Below are 15,284 nucleotides of genomic sequence, written 5' to 3' on the forward strand. Positions count from 1 at the left end.
CTGATCCTCCCCCCCTACCAAAGTTGTAACGTTCGTTTTTTGGCATAATGTCTTGTACATCTCATTGTGGCAATGGGTCCACCTGTATCCCTAGTTAAACGATTTGTTTTTTTCCCTTCCCTTCCACAAATTATACTGACATCAAATACAGTGGAAGCAGGGGTTATACCATGGGGGAGGGACATACAAAGCAACATAGAAATCATCTTATAAATATGTTAGAAACAATTGCATGAAAGAAAAAACAATTGAATACTTATCTTGGGGTTCATTCCCCCTTCTTTAATCCTTCTGGTGTGTATGTAAGTCACTACATCATTGAATTATTTCATTAGTATTTTGTCTTACTATATTATAGTGTATATTTGCTGTTCATGATCAATACTCCTGTTTTTTATAATCACATTCACATATTGAATAATCCTTGAAAATATCATTTGTGTATAATTTACATGTGTAATTATTTTCATATTGTTGACAAAAAGATAAGTTAATTACCAAGTTGATATAATCACAAGAAACGTGTTTTTGTGCTAGAGGATAAAATATTCTTGCATTTTCTTGTTCCCACAATCACTTATACTTAGTTGGAAACAGTCATGGAGGTTATCCTCTTATTCATGAATAACTGAAATAAATATCCAGGAGGTTAAATTTTCAACTCAATGTCACATAACTAGCAAGAGAACTTTTAATTTCTTAAGGTTTACTATATATAATGCATTTAAATGCTGCTTAGAGTACCAGAAGTATTTTATTTAATGCAAACATATAATGTGTAAAAATAAAGTGTCATGTTTTTTCCCATTAACAGAAGACATCTATTTACTCCCCACGCGAGATGAAAGAAATCCTGTTGTATATGGAGTTTTTACCACTACCAGGTAAGTTCATCAAAAAGATTTATCTTTCTGGAGAATATATATATATAAACACATGTATATATATATATGTAGATGTATAAATCAACAGATTTATATTCTTTTTGTGTCTTCCTTTTTTTGTTGTTGGTCGTGGGCCTTGAAATCCAGGCCTGGCCACTGTCTCTTCAGCTCAAGGCGAGTGCTCTACCACTTGAGCCACAGAGTCATTTTCAGTTTTCTGGTGGTTAATTGGATATAAGAGTCTCACGGACTTTTCTGCCTGGGCTGGCTTTGAACTGCAATCCTCAATCTCAGCCTCCTGAGTAGCTAGAATTACAGGCGTGAGGCACTGGTGTCCAGCTTGTGTCTTCCATTTTAGTGGCACAACATACATTTGTTTTTCATTTAACCTGTCATTTGTTCCATCTTTTTGAAACTTCCCTTTGTTCTTTTTATTCTATCCCACTAGCTCCTACACTGATTATCAGTTAGCCATTCTCTCTCTATTCTTGTAGTATCCAGGCCTTTGCTCCTATACATGCTGCTTCCATGACTACACTGAACCCATACATACCACATACAAAAAAGACTATCTGTTATTCATCCCCAGATAAAACTGTTCACTACAAAAGACATATGACTATACTATTCACAGTATATATCTAAGGTTCCTAGCCAGAGAGGCAGTATTAAAAAACACATGAACAAAATGATTGAGCTTATTGACAAGATCAAATAAAACGTGAGATGGGATGCACAGGATGTTTTAAATTTCATCACCTAAAAATCTACCTTATCTGTACTTCCTCATTACCCTGAAAGATAGGAGTGTTTTGACAACTTCAGTGCTTTACTGTTTTAGCCAAGAATGTTTGCATTATCTGTTCCAAGGATAGTACTAGTTAATAGTAACAGTAAGACTAAAGGTGTTTCGGTTATTTAGTTTTAATCTTGTATTTTTGTCTCCTTTCTGCATAAGGCTACTTTGTAATATTTTTAATAGTGTGCATTAGTTTCATAAGGTGGTATTTCATCATGACACATCCTTCCATGTATGCTAAATGCCTATCAACTTCACTGCCTTATTACTCTTCCATAACCCCCTGTTCACTCCTTAAATCAATTTCAACAGATTCTATTTTCTTTCACACAAATGAATTACTTTGACATTATTAATATTCATTCACCCTCTCTGTTAGCCTTTACCCCCTTCTCATAGGTACAGCCCACAACAGAACATTTTTGATGTTTTTCTTACTTTTATGTGTACTAATTGTACCAAGGAGTTTCACAATGGTATTTCAGATGTGCATACATTATTATATTTTAATCATCACAGTCTTCTCTTTTGCTTTCATAAAGCTGTCTTATATGTGTTATTGTGATTTCACTACTACTTTAAAGATGTACTAGCATCTACAAAGCTTTTTGAAGATATCGTCTCAAGAATGTGTGGTCTGTGCAACTTCATTTTGTTTCACTCAGTAGCTTACATTTGAGTATGTTCATAGAGAGTCTTTGTTCCTGTACATATTTCTGTGTACATACTTGGAAATACTTTCCAGGTTTCTGAAGGTCTTGACATTTATGCATATATATTATTAACACTACTAGTACTGGGAGAAAATGGAGGATTTTCTTCCTTAGCTATGAATGAGATGATCCTAGTGTCTTTTTTCTGAATAAATTAATAAATTATTGTGTATGTGAATTATAACTTATATCCATAGCATGATCCTAATTTAGTTTGCAATACAATACATTGAACATAAACTGAAATTATTGGTTCAGAATATTTCAGTAAACAAAACAGTATTTGGTTAATTGTAAGTCATAGGATGTGAATAAACTGCTACATAAGCAGCTGTGACTTTAAAATTCTTTGTTCTGTTAATTTATATCTGAGTATAAAGGGTTGCAAGAACAATTGCCTGTAGTCACCCTCGTATCTCAGAACTGGTTTTCTTGGCACCTTTCCATCCCCACAGCTTTCTTTGAAGTCAATGTGTGTTCCACACATTAGATGCAGATATGTGCCAGGGAAATGTAGCCCCAAGATAGTTCCTTTTCTTTCTTCTTCTTCTCCTCCTTGTTTTTTTTCCTATCAAATTTCTGCCCACCCAGAGTGTGAAGTTTCAAGTCAACTCTTTGTTCCTGGTATACTTGGTTGTGTTATTTTTAATGCTGTCCTGAAGCCTGAGGTAAGGCTGGCGTTCATGTCACATCCTTTGTCAAGTGAGAAGACATAATTAACCTTCAATAATGACAATGCTATTAAGCATGATGCATTGTTCCCTCAAATATCACAGACACATATGTGATTTTTATGGAAATGACTGACTTCGTGGCTAGTAGCTACTTTAGTCTGAGCTGCATGTTTATCATTACCTTTTGCTGTTGTCACTTAAGAATAAAAATAATTGAGTTTCTTGTGCTAGTGAATAGTTAGCATGATTGTGTAATGTTGAGATAGTCAGTCTCTTAGATCATAAAAGATAAACTCGTTTTAAAGGATGTGAGTCCCTGAAAGTTTTTCACCCAAATAAAATGCCTTTTAATTTTGACACATACACACAAAGATACATGTTAAGAATGTTCAACTATTATAGAATTCCTATGAAGCTTTTCTACTTTTAAATAATTATGTGTACCTTAAGGTTCAGGTAAGAAGTTATGACTGATAATAAGCTCAATTCAAAAAGAAACAAACTAGATTTCAAAACTTAAGCATAAAATCACTTCTGGGCCCAGGGGCTCACAACTGTAATATTAGCTACTTAGGATGCTAAAATCTTAGGATCATACTTCAAAGCCAACGCAGGCAGAAAAGTCCATGAGACTTTTATCTCCAATTAATCACCAGAAGACCAGAAGTGGAACTGTGGCTCAAAAATGGTAGAGTAGAAAAAAAAAAAGAAAAAAAGAAAAAGCTCAGGTACAGAATCCAGGCCCTGAGTCCCAACACTGAATTTATTATTCATTGCAAACACATTTGCACCTGAATTATATAATGTTCATTATATAACTATTAGTCACAGATCAAACAATTAGTCTTAAACACAACCAGTGTCACTTTTCATACAGTAAGTTTTTTTTCTAGCATTATGCTATAACAACTTCAAATGAAATTTTAAAAGATATGGATAGATATTTATAACTTTTTGCTCTATATTCTTTACTATTGTTAAGTTTTGCTAGATAATTTTTACTTACTGATGAAGTATCCTATGATACTTCATTTAGTTCCTGAAATTTACCCAGCAGCTTGGTTCTGGGTACCTTCATGTGCTCAACTGGCTAATTACCTGTTACATAGTCTTCACTCATCACCTAATAGGATTGATTGACCAGATGCTCCTTCAGGCATGCGTGTGCATGTGTGTGTGTATATATACACATGTATATATACATATATATTGCATATATACATATATACATATATATATATCGTTTTGTTTTGTTTTCTGGAAGCACCTGCTGATCAGAGCGTTCTAAATGATTTTTTCTTCCTAGTAGTTCTTGGCTTTGGTATGTTTTTAACCAATGTTCTCTGAGTGATCACCTGACTTTCTTTCAGTTCTATCTTCAAAGGATCTGCCGTGTGTGTATTTAACATGGCTGATATCAGAGCTGTTTTTAATGGTCCATATGCACATAAAGAGAGTGTGGAGCATCGCTGGGTGCAGTATGACGGAAGGATTCCATATCCTCGGCCTGGCACCGTATGTATCCCACCTGAAAACCGCATCTCCTATCTGATTCCCAGTTCTGTACTTTCGAACTACACTGAACTCCATAGCAACCTATGCTGTTGATTGTTCAAGAAACTATCATTTATTTATAGGGATGTACTAGAACTTACCAGCCATTATTTGAAATTAATATTTTTTGTTTTGAAGCACAGTTTTGAGTATAATAGGAAATGCTGGGCTATATTTTCATGAGTGGATTGTGCTGCAAATATTGAGTTTATCGCCATTATGTTCATAGAATCACCAACATGGTTTTATAATCTAAAATAACATAATTTAGCTATTCAATATTAACCCATTATCTTTCTTTCATTTTCCTGCACTTTGAAATAATATATATTTGTTCGATGTGAAGGGATTTTAACCAACTCTGAGTTCAAACTCTTTTCCAATACTAAAAATCACATTTGAAGTACTGAAAGAACCAGAAATATGTTGGTTTTTTTTTAAGGTTTATCCATTTGTTTAAACTGTTTTATAGGCATAATGAATGAAAGACTAGTTTTCATTGTTGTTATAATTAAAATAGTTCAAGCTGTTTAAATAAGGAAGGATTAGTTAATTGATTTAATATTATAAAGAAAAAAATCTATTTTTTTCCTTTTAGGATTTATTCTGATTTTCTTTGTGTTGTTGTTGTTTGTCATGGGGCTTGAACTCTGGGCCTGGGCTGTGTCCTTGAGCTCTTCAGTTCAAGGCTAGTACTCTACCACTTGTGTCACAGCACCACTTCCGATTTTCTGGTAGTTTATTCAAGATAAAAGTCTCACAGACTTTCCTGCCCAGGCTGGCTTTGAAACACAATCCTCAAATCTCAGCCTCCTGAGTAACTGGGATGACAGGTTGAACCAATGGTGCCTGGCATGAATATTGCTTTTAAGAGACCTAAAATACTCTCTGAAATCTCTGAGAAAAAAATGTTGAGTAAATCCTTCAAGTACTATAAATTCTACCTTTTCATAGATTCCTTTTATAGAGAAAATAGCTGGTATTCTACTTTCCTGATTTTCCACATTCTTTTTTATGTAAATTAATGTATTTTCTTGGAAAATATTCTTTTATAATTCCTTATTCTAAATTTATTTCAGTAATATTTTGGGCCCAAATATAAAGGAATTCCTATTTAAATATACCTCTCTCTCTCTCTCTTTCTCTCTCTCTCTCTCTTTCTGCTGATTATTAGGGTTCTGAACTCAGGGTCTGGGTATGTTCTCTGATCTTGTGGTGATAAATATAGTTAACAATAATCTGTCATTTCAAATGATAAAGTATATACTACATTTTTGTTTAATATAGGTACCATGTTATACATCTGTAGAACTTAGTAAATTGAGATTTTTTATTAATAAGTTTTTTTATTGTGAAAATACTGTACAGAGGGGTTACAATTACATGAGCAAGGTAATGAGTACATTTCTTTTTTTTTTTTTGTTGGTCATGGGGCTTGAACTCTGGGCTTGGGCACTGTCCCTCAGCTCTTCAGCTCAAGGGGAGCGCTCTACCACTTGAGCTACAGCGCCACTTCCAGTTTTCTGGTGGTTTATTGGAGATAGGAGTCTCATGGTCTCTCCTGCCCGGGCTGGCTTGGAACCGAGATCCTCAGATCTCAGCCTCCTGAGTAGCTAGGATTATAGGCGTGAGCTACCAGCGCCCGGCTTAATGAGTACATTTCTTATCAAGCATTGTTGCCTTCTCCTTTGTTTCCCTTTACCATTTGCCTCTAACCTTATGACTGTTACAGTTATATTTCATAAGTTAAGTTTATATAAGTTGAATCATGCAGAGTTTGCCTTTCTATGAAAGGTTTACCTCATTTAGCATAATGTTCTCATGGTTAATTCCCTTGTACTGAATAGAATTGCCTGTTTTCTGTGCATGTGTATGTGTGTATGTGCGTGTGTACATGTGAGTGTATCTGTTGCCCATTTTTTTATTCATTCATCTGTCCTGGCACATTTAGCTATTGTCTATCATTGCCGCTAAGAACAGTGCTTTAGTGAACCAAAGGATGATAATATCTACTTGAGATCTTAATTTTAATTCATATCTTTGCAATTTTAATTGCCTTACTCATCTGGGTATTTACAAGAGAAATATATCATTCAGGGTTAAGACTATCTAAATTAATTAAAGCAAATCTTTTGTGTACACAGACAGGAATTCAGTACTCTGATACTTAAAAGTTGAAAATGATTGTGAAAATAATTTTAGATGAGTGCTTTCAGATGACATTGTTTCTAGGGACACTGTAGGTCTGGAGTGCTATAGAGAGGACTGTCTGTTTTCCTTCCCAGTTCCTGCCGGAAGGAGCTATCTGCACTACAGCATTCACAAAGAAAATACTTTTTATATGAAACTCCTGAGTACCAGCCACCTGTATGATATAGCAGTAATGATGAAAAAAAGAAAAATGAAAGAGAAAAGCAAACAGAAAACACAAATGTCAGTGCGTGATGTTTCTTTTCTTTTCTTTTTTTGTAGGATGTGGGGATTGAACTCTGGGCCTGGGTGCTGTCTCTCAGCTCTTCAGCTCAAGGCTAGCACTCTACCACTTGAGCCACAGTGCCACTTGTGGTTTTCTAGTAGTTTATTGGAGATAAAGAGTTTCAAAGCTTTTCTTGCCCAGGTGGCTTTGAACTGTGATCCTTAGATCTCGGTCTCCTGAGTAGCTAGAATTATAGGAGTTGGCCACCAGTGCCCAGCTGATGTTTATTTTCAAAGAGAAAAGAACAAATTTATGTCAAGTATTCTGATATTAGCTATTCAAAAATCACTGCAATCAAATTTGAAGATATGTAAAAGAACAGAGAGATTATATAAAGTCTTTACGTGCTCACTTTTTTAGTCCATTTAAAATAATTTAGAGGCAGGAATGGTGCCACAAATCTCTAATTTAATCAGGCAGAAGGCTGAGGCCTTCAGCCTCAGTTTGAGGCCAGCCTGATCTACACAGTAAGACTGTGTCTCACGAAACCAAAAAGCAAAAAACTGAAGCAATCACAAAACCTTTCACTTGCTTGTCATGCTATTTTTCTGTGTTTCTAAATTACACTATTTATTTGAAATACAAATGTTAAAGCTAGGAACATTATATATCAGATATGAAAACTCTGTTACTAAATTTGCTTTGCCTAAATGAACTTCACCATTTTAAATTACTACACTCATAAAATCATTGGATTTATTTTTCACAGTATATCGAGTGACTGCCCTTGTAAAATTTGAGAATGTAAGAACTGGGGTGGATGATAGAAACCACATAATTCACCCTTATTTTGCACAGGAGGAATGTGATGCCCAGAACAATTGAATCACTTTCCCAATATCATATTGCCAGAAATAGCAAAGTGGAAAAGAGGTTTAGAGTATTCTGATGGGTCTTCCTGCCCTCTTCTTCATGGTCTCTAATGTTTTTCCATTCTTTAACATGCAGGGTAGTAGACTGCACTTTACCTAAAACAACTTTATGTGGTTTTACATTTTCTCCTGACAGCCTCTCTTATCTGTACTTGTTTAAACCACTCAAAGCTGCATATTTCTTATGTTTTACACAGTAGGATATAATCTGACATCAGCTAAACACTACAGATAAAATAGAATTTCTACCTTTGTTTTGTTTTGTGTTTGGCACGCTGGATGCTGTACTTTCTTTGAACAACAATCACTCTACACTGCTATGTGAATGATCCTGGAAAGTCACAAGCTTGTAATCTGGAATTCCTTCACTTAAGTGATTTGTCTGCCCTCTGGTGTCCAAACTGAATATTTGAGGGGTTGGAATATGAAGTTGCAAGTGAAGTGAAATATTCCAAAAAGAGTGGCATAAATCAGATGTGGACAACAACTTCAAGTAAGGCCAGAGCTAATAATCTGCTAGAATGCTATGGCCCAGTAAAAGGAATGCAGTATGACAGGCCAAAACACATCTCACACCAGCTCTGCCTCTTATGTATTTCCTACCGTATGGGTACACCTTTCTTCTTGATGTATATGTGTGTGTGCATATGTGTGAATACCCATATACTAATGCCCATTGTCTAAATATTTTCCTTACTTTACAGTTTTCTTTGGTGACATTTTCTTTTTATCTGAGTAAAGAAGCTTTAAGTCACACAAAAATAACAAAAATCATTGGGCCAAGCTCTTGTTTTTTTTCTCTTCATTGCCCTTCTGTGGTTTATTCTGACTATCATATGTCATGTTAGTGAGAAAAAAGAAGAAATATATATTAAAATGTAATGTAGAACTGGTTCAACAAAACTTAAATGTTTTATACGTATTTATTAAGAACATCAAAATGTTCTATAAAGCATATTATATCTGAAATATTCCTCAAACAAACATTTCCTTTCTTTTATTCCTTAATTCTATTTTAGGAGTTCAGATTTTTTTTTATTCTAAAAGGCATATTAGTATATTAATGAGTCAGTCATATAATTTAATAGTGTACTATATAAATAACATTTAGGCATTTTTTTCTTTTTTGGTGACTTAGAGGTTTATTTTTATCTATTCATTTATTTTATTTTGGGGGGTCGGTCATGGGACCTGATTGCTCTAGGCCTGAGTGCTGTCCCTCAGCTCTTCAGCTCAAGGCTAGCACTCTACCACTTGAGGCGCAGTGCCACTTCCAGCTTTTTCTGCTTATGTGGTGCTGAGGAATCGAACCCAGTGCCTCATGCATGCTTCCAGTCTAGAGGTTTCTGACTCAAAGTCCTGTGTTTACTAAGCAGGCATTCTTATTCTTAGACTCCTCCAGCTCTACTTCTTCTGTTATTGCTGAGATGAAGGTCTCACTTCCTGCCTTGTCTAGCTCTTCCTTGAGAAGGGGTCTCCAAAACTTTGTTGTGCATAGATTTACCTTGAACTGGGAGTCCAGCTATTTCAGGCTGCCAAGTAGATAGGATTACAAGTGTGAGCCACGTACTAAACTCAGCAAGTATCTAACTCTCAACATGGAATATGCTCCTTTCTAAAGCATTTCAAGACATTCTCTAAATAGGACACTTTGTCATCTACAACTCCTCACATGGGATTTTCCTATAGAGAAAATCTGAAAACAGAAATATTACCATTTCCTCCATTTATACTGGGGCTTGTTATTCTTTTTTCATCTATGTTCTTTTTTTCTTTTTTTTTCTCTTTTGGTTGTTTTGCTATGGGATCGAAAACCGACAAAATTTAGACTATTAGTATATGTGTAGCTAATATTTATTTCCCACCAAATTTTTAGACCTTTTTAATCTCCCTAGAAACAAATGCTTGCTATGCAACCCAGACTTGCCAGGAACTTGCTGTATGTCCCTGATGGGCCTTGAAATCATGACTTTCCAGCCTTACTTGTGAATGTGCTATTACAAACAACTACCCTTTCTAACGATGTAAGAGACATTGAGAAATCGTACCATTCTTTTGATTGTAGGTCTGCTAGCGAGTCTGCCTTATCATGATCATCTACCACTGACAAGCCCTGAGTCCAGGCACACCTGCCTGATGCTCTAGAAATTAAATAATAATAATAATAATAACCTCAGGACATCACCTAGCCTTACATGAGATTGGTTCATAATTTTGTTGCACAAAAGAGAATTCTGAAGTCACTGAAAATTGTTGGTCAATATGGGTGTAGAAAAGATAGAGAAAGAAAAAGCAATAGTGGAAATTGACTTAAAATAAGTGAGCTGTGCAATACCACAGTGGACTCCCTTGTATAAAGAATATATCCTTTAAAATGAATGGCAGAAAAATAAAATCGGTTCTGGTAGGTTTGGGTACCAATGGTCAAGTGAGGGTGAACAGAGAGGATGAATGAGAGTGAATATGAATATAAGAGAGTAAGTTTCGATAGGAGACTATTGGACTTGTAGTAAGAAGGGGAAAAGAAAGAAATTGAGGTCTGGATCTGGCTAGAGTACATTGTATGCATATGGAAATGTCATAATGAAATTTCCTTGTACAATTAATATATGTGAATACAAAAAATGAAAAGAATAATAGGAAACTTGTTCCCGTAGAAGATAAAAAGAACAAGAAAGGAGAGAGAAGAAGATGGAGGAAGAGAGAAGAAGAGAGAAAAAGAAAAAGAGAAAAAGAGAGATTGACTACTCTCCTTTCATGTCTGATTTTTCTATGTCTGGTATATAAAATACGTTTTCTTCTTTTGTTGTTGTTGTTGGTGGTGGTGGGGCTTGAACTCCAGGTTTGACGCTGTCCCAGAGCTGTTCAGCTCAAGGGAGCGCTCTGCCACTTGAGCTACAGCACTACTTCGTTTTCTAGAGGTTTTTTCGAGACAAGAGTTTCACGGACTTTTTGCCCAGGCTGGCTTTGAACTGCGATCCTTAGATCTCAGCCCCCTGAATAGCAAGGATTACAGGCATCAGCCACAGGCGCCCGGGTAAGGGTTTTCTTCTTAAAGGCTGAGACTTAGATTCATCAGAAAACGAAAGTATCATTTTCTAAGTTTGCATTTTCACATGCTAAATTTACATATCATTAAATTTACTTTCCCCAATTGTTGGAGGTGAAAGCCTCGGTCAGTCTTTCTTGGGCTTCAGCTTCCCTCCCATCTGTCATTCCTCTGATTTGTTTAAAAGGGAACTGCGACCTGTAGAGAATAGCCCACAGCAGCAGAGGGAGAAAACTCTTAACAGCTGTCTGGTGCCTTGCCAAGGGGCAAAGTTCTCTCATTGGATAAAACCCATTTTTCTTCTCTTCTTATCTATTGCTTCCCTCTGCACTCCTCAAGGCCCTACACAAACACTCGGATCTGCCAAGCATAACAGGCTCACACCTAGCCAGCTGTGCAGCCCGCCATGTAGACAGGCGCTGAGCAGGGCTTGTGGCTGTGGCTTTACCCTTTCATCTTAAAGTCTATCCAGGCAGCTTCTTCTTTTCTCTTCAGCTCTGGAGATGGTGTTAATGTTTCCAGCAAGATACTGGCATTTGAAAGTGTGGCTAAAACATTTTCATTCTGTTTATTACCCCCCCCCTTATCCTCCTCTCAAATCTTAATTTGCATTAGTATTTTTTCAAAACAGTTGGTAAAGTCATAGTTCTTTGTTCCACTCACCTGAGTACAAGTGGTAGAAAATAGGCAAACGCCAGAAATATGGGCAGAAATAAAAGGCTCTGTAAGAGATAGTCAAGTGGAATACATTATAGCTAGAAAATAAAAGGATATACATATATGCTCATTTGAATTTTTAATATCTGAATGGGTAGGTATGACAGAGAACCTTTCTAGAAATATTGGATGAAATTTCTGAACACTTTTTTTGGGTTTCCTCTTTCCTACCGTTCTTTTACCTTAACATGTTGCTTGGCCTCTGGAGTTATTGGTAAGTCTGTATGCTGCCTAGATATATGGTATCAAAGCAAAAGTCCTCCCAGATGGAGTGTACTAAAAGAACAGTATTTGGCTCATACTGTTCTGTCTTGAACACTTGCATTTGTGTACACACAGTGGTGTGGAGAGAGGCCCCTCATACCAGGGGAGGGGAAGCGCCCTCTCCCTACTCTGGCCTCAGCAGGGAGGAAAAGCTATTAGAAAAATGTATTCTCAAAGATCATTTTCTGGTAGTGAATAGAAACCAGCTTTTCCTTTTCTTCTTCTTTTTTATTTATGTATTTGTGTGTGTGTGTGTGTGTGTGTGTGTGTTTGGTTATACCTGAGCCTTTTTTTTCTTTTTGTCAGAGACAAACAATGAAAAAAACTGTTTGATTTAGTTTTTGCTTAATATTTATATCTTTTGGGATGCACTGACTTATATTAAGCTATGTAATTAATTATTTATTTGTTTGTAAAAAAAATGTAGCGTCAGAGGCACAATCTGCCTCTTTTGAAACTCTAGCTACTACAAAGTCCAAAGACATTTTCTCTTAAGTTGGAGAGCTTTTTCAAAAATGTAGTGCAGGCAAAATCTTGCTTTTGCTTTGATTTTGATGATAGACCAACCAGACTGAACCACAGGCATTATAAGCTGTAAGCCTACTATGAATGGGGTTTGACTAAGCCTAAAACATGCAGCCTGTAATTGGGTAAGAGCTTTGTATTATCTGAGCTCCGAGCTTAATCTACTTAATATAGGGTTCCTTCCATTATCAAGTTGACAGATTCCACTTGGCTGAAGGCTAAGCGCTCGAAACAATGATTGAACACACAGGCTTCAGTGTATAGACCAGCCTCCAGTTAAGGATTTGCTAAATAAGTACCAAATGGCTAATGATGTAGGACATGTCTAATCTCTTAGGCATAGTCCTGGGACAAATAACTAGAAAAAAAAGAGATCTATTTCTTAAATGGCAGGAATACAAGATTTGTGTGTGTGTGTGTGAAAGCCAGATACTATCAAAAACTAGAAAAAAAACTTTGACTTTATTTTTTCAAGTACAACTTTGATTTTTCTTCTGATTCACAATGAGCCATTATGAATTTGTTGAGACAAAATTTGGGGTCAGGGTTATATATTGTCACTAATTCCAGGGTCTTTGAATGACCCTCTTGAGAACATTTTGAAGTATGATTTGTTTTTGCAGAACTGGTGTGATCTAATTAGCCCCTAGTGTAAATAGCTTGGTTCCAATTCATCTAAAAACTAAAAGACAAAGGAAATATTTTATATGCATTCATACAGTTTCTATAAAAGTCACGCTTTTTCTTACTATGCATACACCAATTAACTATGGCTTTCCATAGCAAAACAATTCATTAGTTCATTAAGAATTCAAATGTGTCAATGACAACAATGTTATTATATATAGAAATACTTCCTAGGTCTAACAATATTTTGAAACAGAAATTATATTTTAAAAGTGAGAAAGGATATGTTTACTGTGGAAAAGGAAAGGTAAATTTTAAAGTAATGCCTTTTTAGACAAAGGCACATCAAATTTATTTACTCTGTACTTATTTGAATTTTTATCCTAACCACCAGAGGGCACATGATGCTAACTATTTATGTATCTGGTGTACAGTCACAGGAGGCAATTTTAGACAGAAGTGGAAAATTCCCTGAGGGTTTCTTCACAGCTCCTTTAGGGGAAAGAGCTGTCGAATTGTTCACGGCATAATTTTCACACTAGTTATAATAAAAGTAGATGGGTATAATTTCAAACTATTGAAAGTCTTCTGAAAGTAACTTTGGTGAGCTGTTAACTTGTTCCTTTTTTATTTTAAAGAAAAATGGTTTTAACTGAACTGCAATTCTACTTTGTTTAAAGGAAATTAAAAATAAGGTCTTCCTACATATTTTCACAATCTTCATGTTTATGTTTTTAACAATCGTTTCAACTAATATTTCAAGTATTTTCACTAGAAACTGTAATCATCACAATGTTTTCCCTAAGAAAACATTTCCACAAGGAAATATGATTAACTACTGTTAAAATATGTAACCTAGACTATTTCTGAGGGAAAAAAGCATATTTAAACATAGTGTAGGTATGGTGCATTTGTTAAACTTGCACATTGATTCCACAATGATTGTTGTCTGTTTCTTCATCTCGTCCATGATCTGACTTGAAAACTTCTTGGGCAGTCAGCATAAGTTTCTTAGGTACATAATATCTTTATTCTTGTCTACATTCTCTTTAGTGTCCAAGCAAGACTTATGACCCCCTGATTAAGTCTACCCGAGACTTTCCAGATGATGTTATCAGTTTCATAAAGCGGCACCCAGTGATGTATAAGGCAGTCTACCCAGTAGCAGGAGCACCAACGTTCAAGCGCATAAATGTAGACTACAGACTAACGCAGATAGTGGTGGATCATGTCATCGCAGAAGACGGCCAGTACGATGTAATGTTTCTTGGAACTGGTGAGCCTTGAACTAGACTAAGCTTTCTTTCAAAGCAATTTATTATTACCACATTAAACAAAAGCTAATCTTCAAAAATATTTCTTGGTCCAAATCAAAATGAATAATTATTATCTGCTATTTGTCAGTGTTTCTTAAAAAAACTATAATGTCCTATTAAGTAATAACCATATTTATCTCTCATGTGAGCTTTCAAAATACATTTGTGTATTAAGGTTGCTATCTGATGACTATAGATTAGGTGGTGTGTGTGTGTTTGTGTGTGTGTGTTTGTGTTGAGTGAGTAGAAGCAAGCATTTAGCAATTGAGGCTAAGCAGTGTTTATTTTTGAACTTCATCTTTCACTGGTTTTGAGAATCACTGATTTAAAGGGCACCAAATAAGTTTTCGAAAACATTAACCCATGACTTTATAAAGACCTTTAAATAAACTTGGAAATCATTTTTAATTGTCTTGAATTTTGTGCATACAATGAATTTTGTGGACTCTCATTATTGGACCTCATTTTATTTATCTTTGGTCTGCTAACTTAGTGACCATGAAACAATTAATATATTTTTAACATTTTACCTGGTGGTGGTACTTGCAACCCCAGCATTCAGGAGATTGAGAAATGAAGACCATGAGTTCAAGGCCACCATGGCCTAGATAACAACTTATTTCAAAAAAAATTCACAGTTGATGCTATGTAACTAGTATATAAAGTCACAGGAAGCAATTTTAGACACACACATAAACATATGTATACACATATATATTATGCATACAGAAATTATTTATTTTGTTAGTTTCCCAGATGTGAGAAAGTTTAAAGTTCTTTTCTAGTATTTAAAAAACTATTAACAGTAAAGAAA

General features: G+C 35.4%; 1 protein-coding gene across 2 annotated transcripts in view; it reads left to right on the top strand.

The window, feature by feature from the left end:
* Sema3d (sema domain, immunoglobulin domain (Ig), short basic domain, secreted, (semaphorin) 3D) overlaps positions 1-15,284 on the top strand; it is a 173,530-nt gene that overhangs the window by 136,104 nt on the left and 22,142 nt on the right. For both annotated transcript variants that reach the window (XM_013026073.1, XM_013026074.1), the window contains 3 exons: positions 815-884; positions 4,441-4,585; positions 14,208-14,430. In XM_013026073.1, the coding sequence (XP_012881527.1) occupies positions 815-884; positions 4,441-4,585; positions 14,208-14,430 (438 nt within the window). The remainder of the gene's footprint in view (positions 1-814; positions 885-4,440; positions 4,586-14,207; positions 14,431-15,284) is intronic.

The sequence above is a fragment of the Dipodomys ordii genome, unplaced genomic scaffold, assembly GCF_000151885.1.
Source record: "Dipodomys ordii isolate 6190 unplaced genomic scaffold, Dord_2.0 Scaffold90, whole genome shotgun sequence".
NCBI lineage: Eukaryota > Metazoa > Chordata > Mammalia > Rodentia > Heteromyidae > Dipodomys > Dipodomys ordii.